This window comes from Heteronotia binoei, chromosome 8 (genome assembly GCF_032191835.1).
Source record: "Heteronotia binoei isolate CCM8104 ecotype False Entrance Well chromosome 8, APGP_CSIRO_Hbin_v1, whole genome shotgun sequence".
In the NCBI taxonomy this organism is placed as follows: Eukaryota; Metazoa; Chordata; class Lepidosauria; order Squamata; family Gekkonidae; genus Heteronotia; species Heteronotia binoei.
Window position 1 is genome coordinate 20545200 of NC_083230.1, and position 22837 is coordinate 20568036.

Sequence of the window (22837 nt, forward strand, 5' to 3'; positions counted from 1 at the left end):
ATACTTTATGTCCTGCTCCTGAAAAGATTAAGCAGAAGCAGTCCAACACACCTTTTACCTGGTGTGCTTGGCTGAGATATCCAAGTCTGGTCCTAAATATACTTTAGAACTATACTAATTTCTTTAAAATGACAAATATACTTCCAGATAAATGTGTTTAGAAGTAAGGTATATATTATTGAGTCAATAATGTTGTTTTCAATCTATTGACCACGTTTTCCAAGCATAGTTGACAATCACAGAGCGGCACCAAAGAAATGGTTAACATTCTGTATAAACTGGTCTCTGTTAAAATTTGAGTCTCATTCTATATTTATAATTCACTTCTTAACAACTTATGCATTTTATCAAGAAACAAAGAACTATTCTTTCATGTAAAGGTTCCTAACTTTAATTTAGGTATAATAATTAGCAAAAAGTGGCAGAGAGAGAGAGAATTAGAATACATATATTCAATCAAAACCGGGACTTTTTTTCCTTGGGGAACACTATGGAATGGTGTTCCAGAAACTCTTAATGGAAACCAAATTCTCCAAAAAAAAATTGTTTAAGTTCATGAGGGACATCTGTGTGTTTCTTCTTCATTTCCCTCTTGAGATTTCTGGCACCTGTTTTTCCAGAAAAAAAAAACACCCTGATCAAAACACTTCAGTTGCAGCATATGTTGCTATCTGGCAGAACTGTTTGCTTTGAAAACATAGCTTACCATATTAAACTTTTGTTTCCCAACCTCTTTAGATTACTCCTGCACGGGAGTAGGCAGATGACTATAGCCCAACCACATATTCATTAGCAGTAAAAAATATTTCATACTTACCTTAAATGTACTATATAACAGTCTACTTCAAATAGTTCTGTGGGTAGAGTTGTCTGTACTTGGTTAGTCTCACTGTTTAGTGATTCATGCTCCCTTTGAAAAGTTTGCTCTTCCACTTTGGCTTTCAACAAGACCTATTCATACGTGGAACAAAAGCACAGCAAAAAACCACAGTGAAGCCAGAGAACAGGGAAATGCCAACTGAATTTTAATGAAGGGAACATACTGGAAAAGTTCTGTACCTTATTCTAACAAGGCTGGTTCTGTCATCCTCTTAGCAGAAGCAAACATTTTAACAAGATAACGATTTTACTTTATTAATTGTTAGACTACCGAGTGCAAAATTTCATACAATTTCAAACCATGATATGCCAAAGAGCTCTCTCTCGGCTTGGCTTCGCGAACGAAGATTTAAGAAGGGTGCAATAGTCCACGTTTGCTGCAGGCTCGCTGGTGGCTGACAAGACCAATGCGGGACAGGCAGGTCCGGCCACAGTGGCTGCAGGGAAAAGTCTGATTTGGGGTTGGTGCTGTAGCAGTGCGATTCTTCCTCAATCTCCTTTTGTCCTCAAGACCAGCTATGCGTGCGTTCTCAAAGGAAGAGACAGCCTGGTGGATGGTGTGCCTCCATGCTTTGCGATCTGAGGCTAGGTCAGACCACTGGTGATGGTTGATGTGACAGGTGCTAAGGGATTTCTTCAAGGAGTCCTTGTACCTCTTCTTTGGTGCCCCTCTATTTCGATGGCCGGTGGAGAGTTCGCCATACAGGGCAATCTTGGGAAGGCGGTGGTTTTCCATCCTAGAAATATGCCCTGCCCAGCGCAGCTGCGTCTTCAACAGCAGTGCCTCGATGCTGGTAACCTCTGCCCGCTTGAGGACTTCAGTGTTGGTCACAAAGTCACTCCAGTGGATGTTGAGGATGGTGCGAAGGCAGCGCTGATGAAAGCGCTCAAGGAGTCGCAGGTGATGACGGTATAAAACCCACGATTCGGAGCCATAGATGAGGGTTGTCATCACAACCGCTTTGTAAACATTGATCTTTGTGCCTTTTTTCAGATGCTTGTTGCTCCACACTCTTTTGTGCAATCGGCCAAATGCACGGTTTGCCTTTGCCAGCCTGTTGTCAATCTCCTTGTCGATCTTGGCATCTGAGGAGATGATGCACCCCAGGTAGCTGAACTGCTGGACTGTCTTCAGAACTGATTCACCCACAGTGATGCAGGGAGGGTGATAATCTTCCTGGGGTGCAGGCTGGTGGAGAACTTCTGTCTTCTTCAGACTAACTTCTAGGCCGAATAGCTTGGCAGCCTCTGCAAAGCAGGACGTCATATGCTGCAGAGCTGATACCGAGTGGGAGACGAGTGCAGCATCATCAGCAAACAGTAGCTCTCGGATGAGTTTTTCCATTGTCTTGGAGTGTGCCTTTAGTCGCCTCAGGTTGAACAGGCTGCCATCGGTGCGATAGCGGATGTAGACACCATCGTCCTCATCTAGATCTACTGCGGCTCTTTGAAGCATCATGCTAAAGAAGATCGTAAAGAGAGTTGGCGCAAGAACGCAGCCTTGCTTTACACCTGTGCCTATTGGGAAGGGCTCAGAGAGGTCGTTGCAGTGTCTGACTTGGCCTCGCTGGTCTTCGTGTAGCTGGATGATCATGCTGAGGAACCTTGGGGGACATCCTAAACGTTCCAAGATTTGCCACAGGCCTTTCCTGCTAACGGTATCGAAAGCTTTGGTAAGGTCGACAAAAGTCACATACAGGGCCTTGTTTTGTTCCCTGCATTTCTCTTGGAGCTGCCTGAGAACAAATACCATGTCGGTGGTGCTCCTGTTAGCTCTGAAGCCGCACTGGCTCTCTGGGAGGAGTTCTTCTGCAATGGTGGGCACCAGTCTGTTCAGGAGTATTCTGGCAAGGATTTTGCCTGCGATGGAGAGCAGGGTTATCCCCCGGTAGTTGGAGCAGTCTGACTTTTCCCCTTTGTTCTTGTATAGGGTGATGATGATTGCATCGCGAAAGTCCTGTGGTAATTTGCCTTGTTCCCAGCAGGTGACAAGTACTTTGTGAAGTGAGCTATGTAGTACTGTGCCCCCATGCTTCCAGATCTCTGGTGGAATTCCATCAACTCCTGCTGCCTTGCCACTTTTCAGTTGCTTGATGGCTTTAACAGTCTCTTCTAGGGTGGGGATCTCATCCAACTCTGTTTTCACCGGTTGAAGTGGGGTGAGGTGGATTGCTGAATCTTGAACTACGCGGTTGGCACTGAAGAGAACCTGAAAATACTCCGACCACCGGTTCAGTATGGATGCCTTGTCTGTGAGGAGCACTTGGCCGTCTGCACTATGCAAGGGACTCTGAGCCTGATAAGATGGACCATATACTGCCTTCAGGGCTTCGTAGAACCCTCTTAAATCACCAGTGTCTGCACACAGCTGGGTTCTCTCTGCAAGCTTGGTCCACCACTCGTTCTGAATGTCTCGAAGCTTGCGCTGGAGGTTGCTACATGCAGCGCGAAAGGTTGCTTTTTTCCCAGGACAGGAGGGCCAAAGAGCACTAGAAAGGGGGAAAGGGGAGAAAAAAACTTAAAAAAGCTGTTGAGATTCTGAGAGCAATTCTAAGCAAATCTACTCAAAAGTAATCAGCAATGGTACTCCTAAGTATGTTTCATTTCTGGAAAAGCATATATGTAGTTGTTATTTTTGTTGCATTATTATGCAATAATAATCCAGTCTTAAGCATATTACATAAGACTGCAGTGAGATCATAATTAAAATTATGTGGTTGGGATTTGACAGAAGATTTCTACAAGTGGAAGAGATCTCCATCAGCAGAACACAACTTCCTATCCCTTCTGCTGCAGCACAAAATGCCCTCAAATGGTACTTCTGTAGACAGGAAACCCTCAGAAACAGCATGAGGAGTAGGGGCAGCCTTCAGCTGGGGACTGGAGATTTCCCACCATTACACCCAGGGCTTTTTTTGAGCAAAAACACACAGGAACACAGTTCTGGCTGGCTTGGTTTTAGGGGGGGTGGACTAATATGCAAATGAGTTACTGCTGGGCTTTTTCTACAAAAAAACCCTGTGCGAAACAATGGTGATGCCACGTGATTACACTTGATCGACAAACAGAGATGAATTCCCCTGGAGAGATGGTTGCTTTAGAGGGTGGACTGTATGGTCTACAATGTACACTTAGGAAAGTACCTTGCTGAGGACCCTCCCCCACACCCCTCCTACCCCAGGCTCCACCCCCCAAATCTCCAGATATTTCTTCACTCAGACCTGGCAACCCTAAGGGAGATGGAGCTCTGCAATGGGATGAGGAAATCAGTGAAAATCATTTCTGCCTTCTATTCATGGAAATCTTCCACTGAAACCAATTTAGACAAAAGTGGGCATTACACTGCCGTCTTGGCAATACTTGGTTATACTTGGACAAACTCAGGACTTTTTTTTTTTTTGAGCAGAACTCACAGAAACAGAGTTCTGGCTGGCTTGGCATCAGGGATGTGGCCTAATATGCAAATAAGTTCCTGCTGGGCTTTTTGTATCAAGAAAGTCCTGTGTGAAGCAATGGTGACATCAGGGGGAGTGGCTTAATAGGCAAATGAGTTCCTGCTGGGCTTTTTCTACAAAAAAAGCCCTGGACAAACTATTGGTTTGACATGTAAGAGTGAAGCGTTGGTAAACTGTAAAGAATGTTTGAATGAACAAGCTGCAGCTTGGATAAAGCATTTGAGTGAAACAGGAACTTAGACCAGTTACGCCTGTCGTGCTTTCGTTGTTATTGCTGCTGAATATTGAAAAATTGTTGCACGCAGCTATTGTAATGCTTTTGAAGGAAATCATTGGGGCTCTACAATTGATTATTTCCTCGCCTCTCTGCGACGCATCGCCAAGGAAATAAATAGAGACAACTGAAAAGCAGCTTTGCTTTATTGGATGATATTACTTCCATATATTGAATTCCTCACAGAGCTGGTTCCACACAGAGCTCTTTGCTTGTTCTCCAGTCTCGCACACAGTGTGACTCTTTTGGTTGCCCAACTGCGGATTGACAACCCAATTTTCCGTTGGGTTTCTTTGTCCCACCCACTCCCAGAAACCTCCAGCCCATTTTTTGATGATTGGACTGTCATCGCCATCAAACCAATCTTTCTACTCTCCCCGCCCCACCCCCTGAAGACAAGTGATTTCATTTTTATGGCACTCAAATATTGAAATACTGCTGTAGTTATACGTCAATCAGGTTCTCTGAATTCTCAGCTTTTAATTTTTTTTTTTTAAGTAAGTTCCTAGCTCATTCTCTTTGGAGATATGCCTTCTTTCATATATCTCAGTGAGAGAAACGACTAGAGACTTACTTCTTTTTTCTAATCAGCTCTGGGAATTCAGAAAACCTCCTTGACCAGTCACTACAGCAGTATATCCATATATCAATGTTGTAGTGCTTTTTTTTTAAAAAAAAAGCCATGATATCACTATATCAACACAAGTATGTGCAATAAGTAAAAAGAAGCGCTGTTATACCACCAATGACAACAGCATCCTTCCTTAAAAATCCTGATTATTTAATGCATGTGAGGAAGAAAATAAACTGAATCCACAACTGTGAAAATGCAGAGGGAGGGCAGACAAACAGAAGTACCATGCCCAAACCAAATCCTTGTGGATCGACTGCTAAGAAAATCTGGAGTAAGTCAAGCATGCAGAAAAGTCCTAATATTAGCTTCACTGGGAAACAAATGTAAGATACTCCTGTTTTTCATGTTATCAAAGAATTTATAAGCAACACTAAAAATAGGTAATAATCAGAAGAAAAAATTAGGATGTTATCAAGCACTAAATACGCATATTGCTAAATGCAAACGGTTCTGTGTAATGAAATCTATTCTAATTCCTAGAAACAAATTGTTGAACCTTCCTTCTGTATCTTTTAAATTCTATGCCACTAATAAGCTATATTATTTCTGAATCTTCTAAATACTTAGTATGGAAAACAAATGAAATATATTAATGAGCCATATTTGAAAACAAGCTACAAAGTGAAACGTTTGAAAAATCTCTGTATCTAAAAGCCATGTGTACAGCCCTGATTTTTAAAAATTGCCAGTGAAGCTATCTAGGGCTATGATTTTCCCAGCTTGTTGAAAAAATAAGAAGAGCTTTTCAAAACATGTATTTTAAAAACAGCCAAGAGACAAGGGAAATGAGATGGATGGAGAAAGAGGAGTAGGGAAACAGAAACAGTGGATAGGTAGGTGAACGGATAAGTAATAGCAAGGAGGCAGGTGGGGAGGGGGAAATGAAGACGGAAAAGGTGAAGGTAATTAGGAAACAGGATCAGTGGGGAACAGTAGCAAGGAGATAGGATGAGGGGAAAAACAAAACAGAGACAGAAGGGAGGTCATGGAGGAAATAGAATAGCAAAAGGGAGGCTGGGCAGAGTGGGAAAGTGGATCCACTGAAGGGAGTGCGGCTGGTGGTTGTGGGCAATGGGATTTCCCCTGGCCCGTAGCCAGAAAATTCCAGATGGGGGAAAAATTTTTGGGATGGAGCCCCCCCCCCCGGCGGTCCCCGCTCTATCCCCGATCTCCACACCACTCTGGTGGCCCCACCCCACTCCGTACGGCACCTTCTCCTCCCTCCCTCCTACCCACCTTCCCAACTCACCAAGGCAGCAAAGAGCGGACTTCAGAGGTTCTTTCAAGTCCCCCTGCCCACTCTTTCTGCGCTGCTTTGGTGGTCCCCACTGCACTCCGTGAGGGGGCGATGTACTAAAATGAATGACAAGAGGGATGTACTAAAACGAATGACAAGATTGTCCATAGGAAACACTAGCAGAGCCTGGATTGTCCATAGGATATAATGGGAGAGAAGATTGTCCATTGACTTGCATGGGCTTTATTGAAATACATTGAAACACAGAAATGGCTGCAACAAAAACCTGGAATGGATTTTTTCAAGAAAGTCAAAAGATACTACAAGTGTCCTTGAATGGGACTGTCGGGGGGGGGGGGGGAGGGTGGGTTGTCACACTTGACTGAGTTAAAAATACACCACTGTATTACTACTAGGCAACTGTGCAAGAAACGACAGAAAACGACTGCAATGCTATATCGGATCTCAGTCCTATGAACACGCTGTAGAGTTGCCAATCTCGAAGCAGGGCCAGGTATTATCATTCATGCCATCCCAGTTAGCTCAACTCATGTGGTTCTAAATTGATGAGGCGGTATCCATAATACCTGGGACTCCCAACATCCAGATGGGGTGTAGAGTTCTCTGGGAATCACAACGTTTCTCCAGGCTGTATCAGTTCCCCTGGAAAAAAAAAACAGATGTTCTGAAGGACGGACTCCCTGCAATCTAGGGTTGCCAATCCCCAGGTGGGGGCAGGGGATCCCCCAGTTTGGAGGCCTTCCCCCCCCCCGCTTCAGGGTCATCAGAAAGCGGGGGGGGGGGGGAGGAAATGTCTTCTGGGAACTCTATTATTCCGTATGGAGATATATTCCCATAGAAAATCATGGGGAACTGATCTGCTGGTATCTGGGGCTCCGAGGGAAGGGGCTATTTTTTGGGGTAGAGGCACCAGATTTTCAGTATAGCATCTAGTCCCTCTCCCCCAAAGTACCCCCCAAGTTTAAAAAAGATTGGACCCCAAAAGAAGGTGCCCCTATCCTTCATTATTTCCTATGGAAGGAAGGCATTGAAAAGGTGTGCCGTCCCTTTCGATGTGATGGCCAGAACGCCCTTTGGAGTTCAATTATGCTTGTCACACCCTTGCTCCTGGCTCCACCCCCAAAGTCCCCAGATATTTCTTGAATTGGACTTGGCAACCCTACTGCAATCATTAAACCCCACTGAGGTCTCTCCCCTCCCCAAATCCTGCCTTCCCAAGGGGGGTGGGGAGCCATTGAGGCTGCCTGGGCCAAGCTCCATCCCCAAATATCAAAATAATTGCCTAACCTTGAGCAGGAAACCCTGGAACACAGAAGGGTTCGCTTTTGGATAAATATGCGTAGGATGGTATGGACACACGATCTGACGGATTTCCAAGCAGATGTTTCCTTAGACTCAAACTGCAGCGTACCTAGAATATAGGGTTGCAAATCCCCAGGTGGGGGCAGGGGATCCCCCGGTTTGGAGGCCCTCCCCCCCCTCTTCAGGGTCATCAGAAAGCGGGGGGGAGGGGAGTTAAATGTCTGCTGGGAACTGTTATTCCCTATGGAGATTTATTCCCATAGAAAATCATGGAGAATTGCTCCGTGGGTATCTGGGGGGGCTGTTTTTGGGGGTAGAGGCACCAAATTTTCAGTATAGCATCTAGTGCCTCTCCCCAAAATACCCCCCAAGTTTCAAAAAGATTAGACCAGGGGGTCCAATTCTATGAGCCCCAAAAGAAGGTGCCCCTATCTTTCATGATTTCCTATGGAAGGAAGGCATTGAAAAGGTGTGCCGTCCCTTTCGATGTGATGGCCAGAACGCCCTTTGGAGTTCAATTATGCTTGTCACACCCTTGCTCCTGGCTCCACCCCCAAAGTCCCCAGATATTTCTTGAATTGGACTCGGCAACCCTACTGCAATCATTAAACCCCACTGAGGTCTCTCCCCTCCCCAAATCCTGCCTTCCCAAGCGCGGGGGGGGGGCGGGGGAGCCATTGAGGCTGCCTGGGCCAAGCTCCATCCCCAAATATCAAAATAATTGCCTAACCTTGAGCAGGAAACCCTGGAACACAGAAGGGTTCGCTTTTGGATAAATATGCATAGGATGGTACGGACACACGATCTGACGGATTTCCAAGCAGATGTTTCCTTAGACTCAAACTGCAGCGTACCTAGAATATAGGGTTGCAAATCCCCAGGTGGGGGCAGGGGATCCCCCGGTTTGGAGGCCCTCCCCCCCCTCTTCAGGGTCATCAGAAAGCGGGGGGAGGGGAGTTAAATGTCTGCTGGGAACTGTTATTCCCTATGGAGATTTATTCCCATAGAAAATCATGGAGAATTGCTCCGTGGGTATCTGGGGCTCTGGGGGGGGGGCTGTTTTGGGGGGTAGAGGCACCAAATTTTCAGTATAGCATCTAGTGCCTCTCCCCAAAATACCCCCCAAGTTTCAAAAAGATTAGACCAGGGGGTCCAATTCTATGAGCCCCAAAAGAAGGTGCCCCTATCTTTCATGATTTCCTATGGAAGGAAGGCATTGAAAAGGTATGCCGTCCCTTTAAATGTGACGGCCAGAACTCCCTTTGGAGTTCAATTATGCTCGTCACAGCCTTGATCTTGGCTCCACCCCTAATGTCTCCTGGCTCCACCCCCAAAGTTCCCAGGTATTTCTTGAATTAGACTTGGCAACCCTACTAGAATAGTACCTGGCTGGGTAATGCATGTGAATGGGGAATTTATGCAAGCATTAGGGGGGGGGGGGGGGAGGTAACGAGAGCCAGTGCGGTGGCATTGAGGCTAGGGCTCGGAGCCGACTCCGGTACAAATCCCCACTCGGGTCAATACAGTTCACAAGGTTGCTACGGAGTCTAAACGAGCAAAAGAGAATCTTGCAAACTGTCCTCGGCGGAGATTAAAACGGGACGCCGCGTTTGGATCAACGTTGCAAACGAAGCGCCGGAAAGAAACAGAACGGGGAAAGAACGCCGTAAAGCAAAGGGCACGCGAAAGGGGGCAAGGTGCTCGTTGGCTTCGAACGTAGCATTAAAAAGTAGAAAAGTCCCGGCAACTATCATTGCGCTGTCGCCATCAGGGCGCAAACCAGCCGCCGCGACGCCTACTGCCCTCTGCGCTTGCGCAGTTCTCCCTGCTTCGCGCCGCGTGCCTGGAACCGCGCGCAACCCGTGTCCCGAGGGGCGTGGCTTCCTTCAGGGCGAGCGAGGGAAGTGGTGGGCGGGGCGCTGGGGGGTTCTTGCAGGCTCGGGAGGAACGGCGCGTAGGTTGGTTCGGGCGGCTCTCAGCGTGCCCAGAGAGGTCTCCGATGATGTTCCGGTTCTTGTTTAAAGGTCTTGCGTTCTTCTGGCGAAAGGCCGACCTGAAAGAGATTCAGGCGGCCAAAGGTGGGCTTGCATGTCCTTCTTCCTTGTCCGAGCGTGCTTCGAACGGAGGCTTTCGCTGCTGAAGTCTTGTCCATCGATTGCTTTGCAACTCGATTGTAAGGCTTGTTCACTGGGAAAGAAGTTCCAGTGAGTTCAGTGGGGACTAATTTTTTCCCTGTTAAGTATTCATAGGCTGCACAAAGAGAATGATTTCGCACTAGAGCTTTAATCCTGGTTTAACTCTGTCCCCAAACTGACTTTCTACACCAAAACCATAGAATCATAGAGTCATAAAGTTGGTTTCTCTGATTCTAGTGTAGAAAGTCAGTTTGGGGATAGAGTTAAACCAGGATTAAAGCTCTAATAATAATAAAGTAATAATAATATTTTATTTATAACCCACCCTCCCCGCCGAAGCAGGCTCAGGGCGGCTAACAACATCGATCTATACAATAATGTTCCCCAGAGAGCACTGCGACCCAGCTCACAAAACCTGCTGGAAGTACCTGGGCCAAAGGAGGCCAAACTAAAAATAACGAGAGAGCAGGCCTTCTCTATAAAAGCACCCCAATGGTGGAACCAGCTGCCGGAAGAGGTGCGGGCCCTACGGGACATTAGCCAATTCCGTAGGGCGTGCAAAACCGCCCTCTTCCGGCTAGCCTTCCAAGATGGAACCTGAAATAAACACCATGCCATCACTAACATCAATATAACCGAGATAGCAATAAGATGAGATTATTTTAGATTGATTTTAGACTTTTATTATGTAAACTTAATGGTAAATTTTAAATGGTATATAAATGTATAATTGTTTTATTGTTCAATATGGCTTTTGCCACACCCTGTAAGCCGCCCTGAGCCTGCCCCGTCGGGGAGGGCGGGGTATAAATAAAATTTTATTATTATCATTAAATTATGCAACAGGTTTTAAAATCACATTCACTTAAAAACATTCCAGTTAAGTGCAATATTGGTCGAAGTCTCGGCCTGCTTGTGGCCAAGCCAAACACAGCTCTGTGATTAATTTGATCGGAGCTTCCAGTTCGGCTGTGGCTTATCAGGTGTGTTGGGGGCTGCTGAGGTACACCAGGGACTGGAAGATGAGAAGTCCCTGTACCCTTACCTCCACGCACACAACCAGACACAATAGCATATAACGGTGAATTGCGCAGCTTTTTCGCCGCCCCCCAGGGTCACTATATCCCGCCCCTCCACTCAGAGCGGCTCACAGTCGCTTTTATCTTCCTCCCCCACAACAGACACACTGTGAAATGGGTGGGGCTGGAGAGGGCTCTCACAGCAGTTGCCCTTTCAAGGACAACCTCTGCCAGAGCTATGGCTGACCCAAGGCCATTCCAATAGCTGCAAGTGGAGGAGTGGGAAATCAAACCTGGTTCTACCAGATAAGAGTCTGCACACTTAACCACTACACCAAACTGGCTTGAGGTAGAGGCACCAAATGTTCAGCATAGCATCAGTGCCTCTCCCCCAAAGTACCTTCCATGTTTCAAAAGGATTGGACCAGGGGGTCCAATTCTATGAGCCCCAAAAGAAGGTGCCCCATCCTTCATTATTTCCAATGGAGGGAAGGCGTTTAAAAGGTCTGTGGTCCCTTGAAATGTGATGGCCAGAACTCCCTTTGGAGTTCAATAATACTTGTCACAACCTTGCTCCTGGCTGCACCCCCAAAGTCTCCTGGCTCCGCCCCCAAAGTCCTCAGATATTCCTTGAATTGGACTTGGCAACCCTGGTTACAGATGACTTAACAGATCTGTTCTCCATAACTTGATCTAAGAGTGTAATTTTTTGCTGGGAAGGTTAAAATTAAAAAAAAGGACTGCTTCTGAAGCTTGACCTTTTATCCTCTCTAACAAACGATTCTTAGAGATGCTTAACATGTACGTATGTTACACAAATGTATCCTAATACATAGGGGTAAACGTCTATCTATTGGAGGATGCCTACTGTGCCTTGCATGCATCTGCTTTATTATTAGTTTTTGTGTGTTTGTGCTTGCAAATACGTGTGAGATCTTTGCGGCTGTACAGTATTATCATTATTCCTCAGTTTATTCCTTCACTAGTTCCTCAGTTTATTCCTCAGTTTATTCCTTCACTAGTAAGACAATGTTATGGTAAATGATATTCAGTTCCTGGCCAGGCTGAACCCTGTGGGTCCCCAGGGTCGGTCACACAAATGAGCAGACATTTCTTTTATAAATTTTATAAAAAGGGTTTATATAATTTAACTTTAGCCAAATTAAGGTTTGAGCTAAGAGCACGTATTATTATCTCAGGATTATTTAGCAAGGAAACTAGCTGAACTGTAATCTTTCATTGAAATCTGCCTCCGTTCCTGAGGACTGGAAGGTAGCAAATGTCACCCCCATCTTTAAAAAGGGTTCCAGAGGAGATCCGGGAAATTACAGGCCAGTCAGTCTGACTTCAATACCGGGAAAGTTGGTAGAAACCATTATCAAGGACAGAATGAGTAGGCACATTGATGAACACGGGTTATTGAGGAAGACTCAGCATGGGTTCTGTAGGGGAAGATAACCTGTTACATTTCTTTGAGGGGGTGAACACACATGTGGACAAAGGAGACCCGATAGATGTTGTTTACCTTGACTTCCAGAAAGCTTTTGATAAAGTTCCTCATCAAAGGCTCCTTAGAAAGCTTGAGAGTCATGGAGTAAAAGGACAGGTCCTCTTGTGGATCAAAAACTGGCTGAGTAATAGGAAGCAGAGAGTGAGTATAAATGGGCAGTCTTCGCAGTGGAGGACGGTAAGCAGTGGGGTGCCGCAGGGCTCGGTACTGGGTCCCATGCTCTTTAACTTGTTCATAAATGATTTGGAGTTGGGAGTAAGCAGTGAAGTGGCCAAATTTGCAGATGACACTAAATTGTTCAGGGTGGTGAGAACCAGAGAGGATTGTGAGGAACTCCAAAGGGATCTGTTGAGGCTGCGTGAGTGGGCGTCAACGTGGCAGATGCGGTTCAGTGTGGCCAAGTGCAAAGTAATGCACATTGGGGCCAAGAATCCCAGCTACAAATACAAGTTGATGGGGTGTGAACTGGCAGAGACTGACCAAGAGAGAGATCTTGGGGTCGTGGTAGATAATTCACTGAAAATGTCAAGACAGTGTGCGTTTGCAATAAAAAAGGCCAACGCCATGCTGGGAATTATTAGGAAGGGAATTGAAAACAAATCAGCCAGTATCATAATGCCCCTGTATAAATCGATGGTGCGGTCTCATTTGGATTACTGTGTGCAGTTCTGGTCGCCGCACCTCAAAAAGGATATTATAGCATTGGAGAAAGTTCAGAAAAGGGCAACTAGAATGATTAAAGGGCTGGAACACCTTCCCTATGAAGAAAGGTTGAAACGCTTAGGGCTCTTTAGCTTGGAGAAACGTCGACTGAGGGGTGACATGATAGAGGTTTACAAGATAATGCATGGGATGGAGAAAGTAGAGAAAGAAGTACTTTTCTCCCTTTCCCACAATACAAAAACTCGTGGGCATTCGATGAAATTGCTGAGCAGACAGGTTAAAACGGATAAAAGGAAGTACTTCTTCACCCAAAGGGTGATTAACATGTGGAATTCACTGCCACAGGAGGTGGTGGCATCCACAAGCATGGCCACCTTCAAGAGGGGGTTGGATAAAGATATGGAGCGGAGGTCCATCAGTGGCTATTAGCCACAGTGTGTGTGTGTGTGTGTGTGTGTGTGTATATATATATATATATATATATATATATATATATATATATATATATATATATATATATATATATATATATATTTGGCTGCTGTGTGACACAGAATGTTGGACTAGATGGGCCATTGGCCTGATCTAACATGGCTTCTCTTATGTTCTTAACTATCTTAACACTTTCTAGGACGTGTTAGATGACACAGACTTTAAATCAGTCAGAAGGCTTTAGCACAAGCGTTCTCTACATTGCTAGCAATTGCAGTTCAAGCGTGACGTAGTTCGGGCCTTTAGTCCATCAGAATCCAAGCAAGCTAGTGTTTTTTTCCCCGGGTTCTTAGCTCAATTATATTTTTGGTCATGTTGTGCTCAGGCAGTGAGGACACCCAGTCACCACAGTCTTGCTGGAATTCTCTCAAAAGTTACCTCACCACTCCTGACCTCCCCCTACCATCCAGTGACTGCGGGTTCTGGTGAGAAGCCAGTTACCACATTCCCAACTCTGGCCTCGATGATGATAAGAATTATGCACTGGAGAGATCAATTAGTAACACTTGCAGAGTGGACGAGCTCCTTTACCATTCAAATTAACCCTTGAGGGGGAAAGTCGGGGTGCTTTGCCACACAGTGGCCTTCAGGTAAGGACGGGATCATCTTAACAGGGTTTCTTGCTTTCCTGTCTTCATAACCTAGACACGTTGCTTAAAAAAACCCCCAAACCTTCCAGTGAATCTGGAATAAATTAATTTTATGTTTACTTGGTTTTAGCTGCTAAAAAGACTTTCTAAGAACTCCGGGACATTTTAGGCTAATTTTTAACATTTTCTGGTCGTGAATCCTGCTGTTTATATAATTTTGTTGAACTCTTTTTATAAGCCTTGTTATGTGGTGTTTACTGGTAGCTGGTAGTAAACAGTGAATTTCCAAGAGCTAAATTTCTGTGAATATTACTGCACAGGGATCCCGCGGGAACATTGTTTTGAAATTGCTCTCTGAGAAAGAAAACTTCAAAGTTGCTTATTTCAGAAGTGAGGTGTCATAGAAAGCAATTTGATGTTATTTGGACAAACTGTGCCAAGACACATTTTTTTAAAAAGATACGCTAGAAGTTAGTGGAATTTTAACTTTTACGAAGCGTGTTAATAGGACTCAGCAGTGTATTACTTACAGGTTCCCATTTAGAGAAGTCATTCTGAATAAGTTAAGTGAAATTATTCATTTTCTCCTACAGCCTTTATTGGAAGAAAGTTCCCTTGTCAAGTAGATTGTGGGTTAGGCTGGTTAAAATTGAAGCTGTTTCTGCTATCTTGTCCTGAACATAAAGGGCAACTATTTAGATGTGGGTAACTAGCTATTTCTATTCTCTTGTCCTAAACTATCATGGGTTGCTTTTCTTACTGAAACTTAAACATTAGTGGCTTTATCGGTTTTTTTCTTTGTCACCACTAGTCTGTTGCATGATACTTTGTATTTATTTTTGTTTAGAACATTTTTATACTGCTTTTCCACCCAGCTTAGGGTCTCCAAGATAATGAACAATAAGAAACATTCAAACAAGTTTTTAAAACATAGTAAAAAACATTTTTATCTGATTCGAACTCGTAACTAGTAATGGGGGCCAATGAGGGAATGCTAGATGAAATAAGTAAGACTTCACCTGATGGCAGAAAATAGTCATAGAAGGGGATGTACAAATCTCCCTGAAGAGGGAATTCCATAATTTTGGTGCCATTGCCAAAAAGACCCTTTCTTGAGTGCCACCCATCTGGCCTCAGATGGTAGGGGCACCCAAAGGGGCCCTTGACTGCAGTACTTGGGTTGGTTCGTGTGGGAGTAGGTGGTTTTTAAGATATGTTAGTTACGAGTCATATAGGGCTTTATAGGTCTATACTAGCACCTTGAGTTGAGCTTGGAAACTACTTGGGAGCCAGTGGAACAAGACTGGAGTGATCTGGTCCCTACAGCCTTCTCAAGTCAGTTTAATAGTGACAGAAAAAGCCAGTATCAGCATCTGCTGGCTGTTTGTGCTGCCAGACTCCACATTTTAAAGTATCCACAGGGTGGGGCTGTGTTGAGACTTCAGTATGAATGTACAATTATATCTGTTAAGTAAGTTCTCAATAATGCTTTTTGTGCCAAAGCTGTAAAATTAGCTTGATGAGAATAAAATTATGTATTTTCATTTTTTTCCCAAAATTTGAATGTATTTTCAGTTTTTCCCAAAATTCAATTCCCCATTCTATGGTTTCAAAATTTCTGAAAAATTTTATATGTCTTTAAGAAGCTGGGTAATCTTGGTACTGGTGAGGAGGCTGCATGGAGGAATATCATTTCATCCCTCCTTTTCATAGAAAAGAGAGTCATGACAGAGGTTGGCTAGTAGTTGCCTAGAACAATATTACTTTAACTGTGTCATGTTTTACTACAGGGGTCCCCAACATGGTGCCTGTGGATGCCATGGCACCCATTGACATATTTCCTGCCAAGTGTTTCTAGAAAGTGACTGTCTCTGCCTCCAGTGTGTACCCACAACAGTGTATCAGAATTTCAGATGTTCCCGTGAGCTCAAAAATTTTGGAGATCCTTGTCTTGCTAAACATGATTTACAAAACAAAATATTTTCGTTCATCCTGCTTAAAATGTGAAAGGGTTTCTGTTTCTTTGGGATTCTATATTTTCATTTACATAAACCTTTCATAGTGGCTAATTCTTTTTATTTTCTAGTCACACTCAACCGCTGTGTTAGGCTTATATGTGCTAGCATAATTTTGTTGACAGTATTTCTGTCACCGCAGCGACTACAGCAATTTTTGTTTTGCACTGATATAAAACCTCTCTTTTTTTTTTAAAGGTGGCAAAGAGATAAAAACAATGGAAGGCGTCGTGACAAGATTTTGCCAAGACTATGGGATGATAGATGATTTGGTTTGTTTCACCAGTGATGCTGTGATGGGGAGTGTGGTACTGCAGGTTGGACAAAGAGTTGTAGCTGTTGTTGAAGAGGATAAAAATACTAGTGGATTAAAGGCAATCAGGGTATGATACAAATGAGTACAAAATCTGATAGAGTTTTTGTTAATTTTATGCAAAATGGAAGTCTTTCCTTTTTTTAATGTATTGGTATATCAGATTGATACGAGAGCCCCGTGGCACAGAGTGGTAAAGCTACAGTAGTGCAGTCCTAAACTCTGCTCACGACCTGAGTCCGATCTTGGTGGAAGCTGGATTCAGGTAGCCGGCTCGAGGTTGACTCAGCCTTCCATCCTTCCGAGGTCAGTAAAATGAGTACCCAGCTTGCTGGGGGGGGAAAGTGTAAATGACTGGGGAAGGCAATGCCAAAACCACCCTGTAAAAAGTCTGCCGTGAAAACATTGTGAAAGCAACGTCACCCCAGAGTCAGAAATGACTGGTGCTTGCACAGTGGACTACCTTTACCTTATCAGATTGAGAGCACAAAATTTTTCTCAGCAGGCCTGTAGCCACAGGGAGGGCATTTGGGGACAATGCCCCCCACTGTTGAGTGCTCCACCCTGGGACAAAATTCAAGAAGATTAAAAATAAACCCAAATTTAATATATATTTTTTTTAAATGTTGAAAAGGTAAGATGCTCATGGGGTTTCCAAGATGATCCTGGGCACAGTCAGAGAAGTTTCAGTCTCATTTTTTCCCAGGCAAGAAATAAGTTTCTTAAAAGGCAAAGTAAAATAAATCACAAAATACAAAAGAGAGAGAGTTAGAGATTCCCTCCACTGACTCATGTAGACAAGGAAGCCGGCAGAGTCACCAGGACTCTGGGTGGGGGAGCAATTCTGTTGGCAGCTTCCAACTTATTTCTCTCTCCGCCCCCCACCCTCCCTCCCAGCTGCCCTGCCCCACAGGCTTTTCCAGTGCTCCATGACCCAAAAATTTCTGGCTACGCTCACGATTGTAACATTTTTGTTTTTTTCTGTGTGACCCCTTTTTATGTAATCTCTGCAAAGGCAGCTCTCTCTAGCGTTTTGAGCTGATGCGGGTTACGTTGCCTCCTAGCGTTTCTTATTTTCACTGCCACTAAAGGCTGTCACCTTAGAATTCTTGGACACATAACAGGATGGAGTAGTTAGATGTGGTAGATCACCTCTTGCGAGTGGCTCGGAGGTAAAAGAGAATCCTTTAAAATAAACAGTTGTTTTTCTTGAACATAAATAGAGCTTATAAGTATGCAAGCATAATGGTTTCTGTAGGGTTAATAAGCGTAATGGTTTTAGGTAGGTACGTACGCACAGTGGTTCCTTAAAAAGACCAAACAACAGAGGCTTATTTTCTCACTTGCCACGTCTTAGGCCGATAACTTCCACAAAGTTTAACTTCCCAGATTACTCTATAGACCTACATTAAAACTGCATTAACACAGAAATGAAACAGTATTTACACAGCAAAATGCCACATCTGTGTACTGTTAGCCATGTCTGGTCCCCATCTGTGGATAGCTATATCTGTGAATGGGTACCACATGTAGACTGAAGAGATTTTTCAGCAAACTTGAGGAGACTCCAGGTTTGCAGAAAAATCACCTCAGGCAGTAGCTGTGCGGTCCAGATTTCCACATTGGGTCCAGCAGTTGTGGCCGCACATTCTGGGAGCCAGGTTGAGCCTAGCAGTGGCAGCCACACAGCCCGGGGGCCGAACTGGGTCTGGCAGCAGCACCGTGACGCAGTCTGGGAGCTGCACCGGATATGCTGCCACTGGTAGTACCTCCCAGAAGTCATACCAGGCTCGCCAGTGGCAAGAAGTCCAAGTGTGGCCCAAGCAAGAACGTGGTGAGGAGTCCCCCTGTCTAATGGGGGTCTGTAGTAGTATCTGCTGTGGACTGGGTGTGATGGACAAAGATGTTGTAGCAGATGAGGCGCAGCAGAGACCAGTGGCCGCTATGGGCATGGTTGTAGTGGCACTGAAAGCAACAGGATTCAGGGGGGCAGGGCTAGAGCCTAATCGGGCTCATATCCAAACAGGGTCCAGGCAAGTAGGCGTGAAAATCCTCAGCTTGAGACCCTGGAGAGCCGCTGCCAGTCTGAGAAGACAATACTGACTTTGATGGACCAAGGGTCTGATTCAGTATAAGGCAGCTTCATATGTTCATATGAGACCAGTGGCTCAGTGGTAGAGCATCTGCTTGGGAAGCAGAAGGTCCCAGGTTCAATCCCTGGCATCTCCAAAAAAGGGTCCAGGCAAATAGGTGTGAAAAACCTCAGCTTGAGACCCTGGAGAGCCGCTGCCAGTCTGAGAAGACAATACTGACTTTGATGGACCAAGGGTCTGATTCAGTATAAGGCAGCTTCATATGTTCATATTCTTCCTGTGGATGGGTGGGGTGGTGTTAAATGGGATAGTAGGTTCAAATAAAGTAAGTACAATTTGATTCATTTTTAGTTTCTCCCCACAATGAGGATGGAGGTGGGGGAGGTAGGGTTGTTTACCAAGTTGATTTTTCTATGTTTGTAGTTAATGGCCTAGTTATTTTTTTTAAAAGCCAGCTCTGAAGACAGCTATCTTTTAAACTGGCATTCCTCAGAAATATAGAGGTACGTTGGAAAATGGATATTCTTTAGCTGTGTATGGTATAGCTTATTAACTATCTGGAACAATGTATTAAGAAACCTTGCTTATGAATATTTCCTGTAGAAAAGCATGTTTTTGTTTCTTTTGCAGGTAGACGTTGTCTCAGATAAATGGGAAGATGGTGGTAGCAGCATGCTTCGTTTTGGTGTGGATTCTGAACCAAAAACGTTGATTGGCACTGTTACATCTGTTACTGCTCTTGGTGGCTACATCAATCAAACAACATCCTTCTGCATGAAGGAGGTTCTTGAAAGTAACTTAATTTTTCTTTTGGTTTAGGACTTTTTAGATGTTAAGTAGCACTGAATATAGTGCTAATCCTTGTGGTTCCTTTTACAGTCTCTCGAGAGCCAGTTTGGTGTAGTGGTTAAGAGCGATGGACTCTAAGCTGGAGAACTGGGCTTAATTGCCCACTCTTCCTCATAAAGCCAGCTGGGTGACCTTGGGTCAGTTGCATTCTCTCAGAACTCACTCAGCTCCAACTACCTCACAGGGTTACTGTTGTGGGGAGAGGAAGGGAAGGTGATGGTAAGCTGCTTCGGGTAATGAAGGATAGGTTATAAAACCAACTCTTTTTTTCTTCTCTCCTTCATAAACATTCTTTAATGCTAACTAATGTGCCTTCCCCAAAAGCTGATTATCTGGCACCACCCCTAAGGTGTGCATAAATTAAACCATAGTGATGTGGCCAGGGTAATAGCCTCTGTTTTGCACCACTAAACGGCTCACAGATCTGTGATGCAGCATTTTTAAAAACGGACCTTTTTTGGGGGGGCCAAATACAACCTGATAGCCCCTTGGGACCACAAAGTGCTGAGCTGAACCAGTTGGGGGTGGGGTCTCAGCTGGGCTTAGGGGGCTAAAACAGCCCCACTCCCTGAGGGAGGAGGTGCCATGGGTGTGCAGCAGCGACTTGCACCTGCACACATCACATGAGCTGGGTGGGCAGCAGGCTGGGTGGTAGAGCTTTTTGTGGTAGCCTCAATTGTAGATCTACTCCTGGGGCTCAGTATGGATATAGAAGTCTCCTACTATTATAAACCTGAAGCTCTCCAGTGCTAGGTCAGAGACCGTCTCCATCAGCTGAGCCAAAATGCCCATGGGGTAGTATGACAAACAGCAAACCAGTAGAATCCCTGATCTATCTTTGGAGCCTGACAGCTCAACTAGTGAAGGCAAACCCTTCTCTGCACTGTGTATGTGTGAAAGAACAGTACAGAAAGGATTATTATTACACCCTAACACTGCCCCCAGTACGTGGTGACTGATAGACAGAATATCCATTTGTTGTGCAGTTATGACGCTCCCCGTGGATTGCGGTTTAACATTTCAAAGGTTATATTAAAAGTTGTAGATAATTCATACTAAGCTATTTTCTAAGTGGGTCATTAAAATTGATTTATCATTTGTAGCGTTTATACCTTACCTTACTTTCAGTGTTAGTACCTAATGTGTCATATAAAACTAAAATATTTTAAAGCCGTAACGATTTCTATGAAGATAAAATTAATGGGACTGCAAGGAATTCTTTTCAACTTTGGCCGCTCGGGGGGTCAGGGGGACAAAACTAGCAACTGTCTTCAGCCCAGCACTCTCAGTGGCTCTACTGCCACTGCAGCTGCAGTATCTTTAAAAAAGGGAAAAGTCCCCTGTGCAGGCATCAGTCGTTTTCGACTCTGGGGTGATGTCGCATTATGACGTTTTCACAGACTTTTTACAGGGTGGTTTTGCCATTGCCTTCCCCAGTCATTTACACTTCCCCCCCCCCCCCCAGCAAGCCGGGTACTCATTTTACCAACCTTGGATGGATGGAAGACTGAGTCAACCTTGAGCTGGCTACCTGAACCCAGCTTCCGCTGGGATTGAACTCAGGCAGAGAGTTTGGACTGCAGTACTGCAGCTTTACCACTCTGCGCCATGGGGCTGCTATATCTTTAACCTGGTGCATATAGCCCCATCACAGAAGTAGTTACTGAACAGCACCAGGGAGGGGCTACAGTTTTTAAAATAACCCCTGTTCTGCCCTAGGAGAGAACGAACAAGATCCACCTGTTCAGATAGTTTGCTGCTGCCAGAGCCGGTAGTTATAAATGCAATGCTATACGGTGTCTTTGATATGACTTTTGTTGCATTTGGAAAATTTTGATCATTGTTTTCTTTAAAAATATACAAATGAGGCAGCTAATGATCCATGAGCAAATATCAATTCGTTAAAACAACAATTAAAATCATACAAAGTTACAGCCAGTTTCTACCATCCTTCAGGTGGTTAACAAAGCATTACAGCTCAGCAAAGTAATATCCTCTGGAAAAACCTGCCTTACATTGCTTCTGTAGCAGTAGAAGTTGAAGAGGTTCTCCAAACCATTTTAGAAAGCCCCAGTCCTCTAGAATAGCTTATTGTAGAAATTGTTTGCAGGTTGGCTGCGGAAGTCTGTAACTAAGAAGCATCAGTTTACTGCTAGAAGTCATAGGCATATATGTCTGTAAAAGACAGTGGGTTTTCTGGAAAATTTTCTGATGACTCTACTAAATTGGGTGTGACCTGATCTAGCACAATCAGTTGTTTAAAATGTACAAAAAGTACCCATATCAACTGTATGTCTAAGAAGCAATTGATGCTGAAATATTTTTTATTAGGAAACAATTCAACTGTACAAACAAATTCAAGGCCTTATAGGGAAATTATTCATGCTAGAATAATACTGAACAAAAATTTGACCTGCACAGCCAGTGAGTGAGAGCCATTGAGGTGCAGTAGTTAAGAATATTGGACTAGTATCTGGGAGACCCTGGTTCAGATTCCTGCTCGTGCCATGGAAGTTGGCCAAGTGATCTTGGGTCAGTCACACTCGTTCAACTTAATATACCTCGCAGGGTTGTTGTGAGGATAAAATGAAGGAGAGGAAACTGATATAAAGCTTCTTTGAGCCCTCCTTTGTGGAATACAAATGAATTAAATAAAATTAATACTTATTTTTATTTGGTTTATTATGAATTTGTGGATTCATTCCTTCCCTTCATATTTAAAGTGGTGAAACATACATGTACAAAATTCCTATGAAGAATCACCTGGAAAATTAATTCTAGCTTTGAAAGTCCCAAGCTTGCCCAGTTTTGTGTTGGTAATACTATACATTTGTTATTGCATTGATGAAACAGTGACTTTCCACAGAAAATTAAGCTTTGGCAATTTTTCACCCTATATCATTATGTGTGAAGAGACAGTCAGGTCTCAGGTTATGAAAGATTTCATAGGTGATAGCCAGCACCTAAAATTAAGCCCAGAAAGTAATAGGAAGCCACTAAAGTAAAAATGTGTGTGGTACGCTCATGGCAACCCATACCAGGTAATACATGGGCCAAAATTATTTTGTACTAGAGAGCCAGTTTGGTGTAGTGGTTAAGTGTGCGGACTCTTATCTGGGAGAACCGGGTTTGATTCCCCACTCCTCCATTTGCACCTGCTGGAATGGCCTTGGGTCAGCCAGAGCTCTGGCAGAGGTTGTCCTTGAAAGGGCAGCTGCTGTGAGAGCCCTCTCAGCCCCACCCACCTCACAGGGTGTCTGTTGTGGGGGAAGAAGATATAGGAGATTGTAAGCCGCTCTGAGTCTCTGATTCAGAGAGAAGGGCGGGGTATAAATCTGTAGTCTTCTTCTTCTAAT

General features: G+C 44.4%; 2 protein-coding genes across 3 annotated transcripts in view; one reads left to right on the forward strand and one right to left on the reverse strand.

Moving 5' to 3' along the window:
- Positions 1–960, reverse strand: part of MLC1 (modulator of VRAC current 1) — a 50257-nt gene extending 49297 nt beyond the window's left edge. For both annotated transcript variants that reach the window (XM_060244790.1, XM_060244789.1), the window contains exon 1: positions 818–960. The gene's annotated coding sequence lies outside the window, so the exon portion shown is untranslated. The remainder of the gene's footprint in view (positions 1–817) is intronic.
- An 8768-nt stretch (positions 961–9728) lies between these two features.
- MOV10L1 (Mov10 like RNA helicase 1) overlaps positions 9729–22837 on the forward strand; it is a 111032-nt gene continuing 97923 nt past the window's right edge. The window contains exons 1-3 of the mRNA XM_060244397.1: positions 9729–9880; positions 16425–16609; positions 19263–19425. Of these exons, the coding sequence (XP_060100380.1) occupies positions 9802–9880; positions 16425–16609; positions 19263–19425 (427 nt within the window). The 5' untranslated portion in view covers positions 9729–9801. The remainder of the gene's footprint in view (positions 9881–16424; positions 16610–19262; positions 19426–22837) is intronic.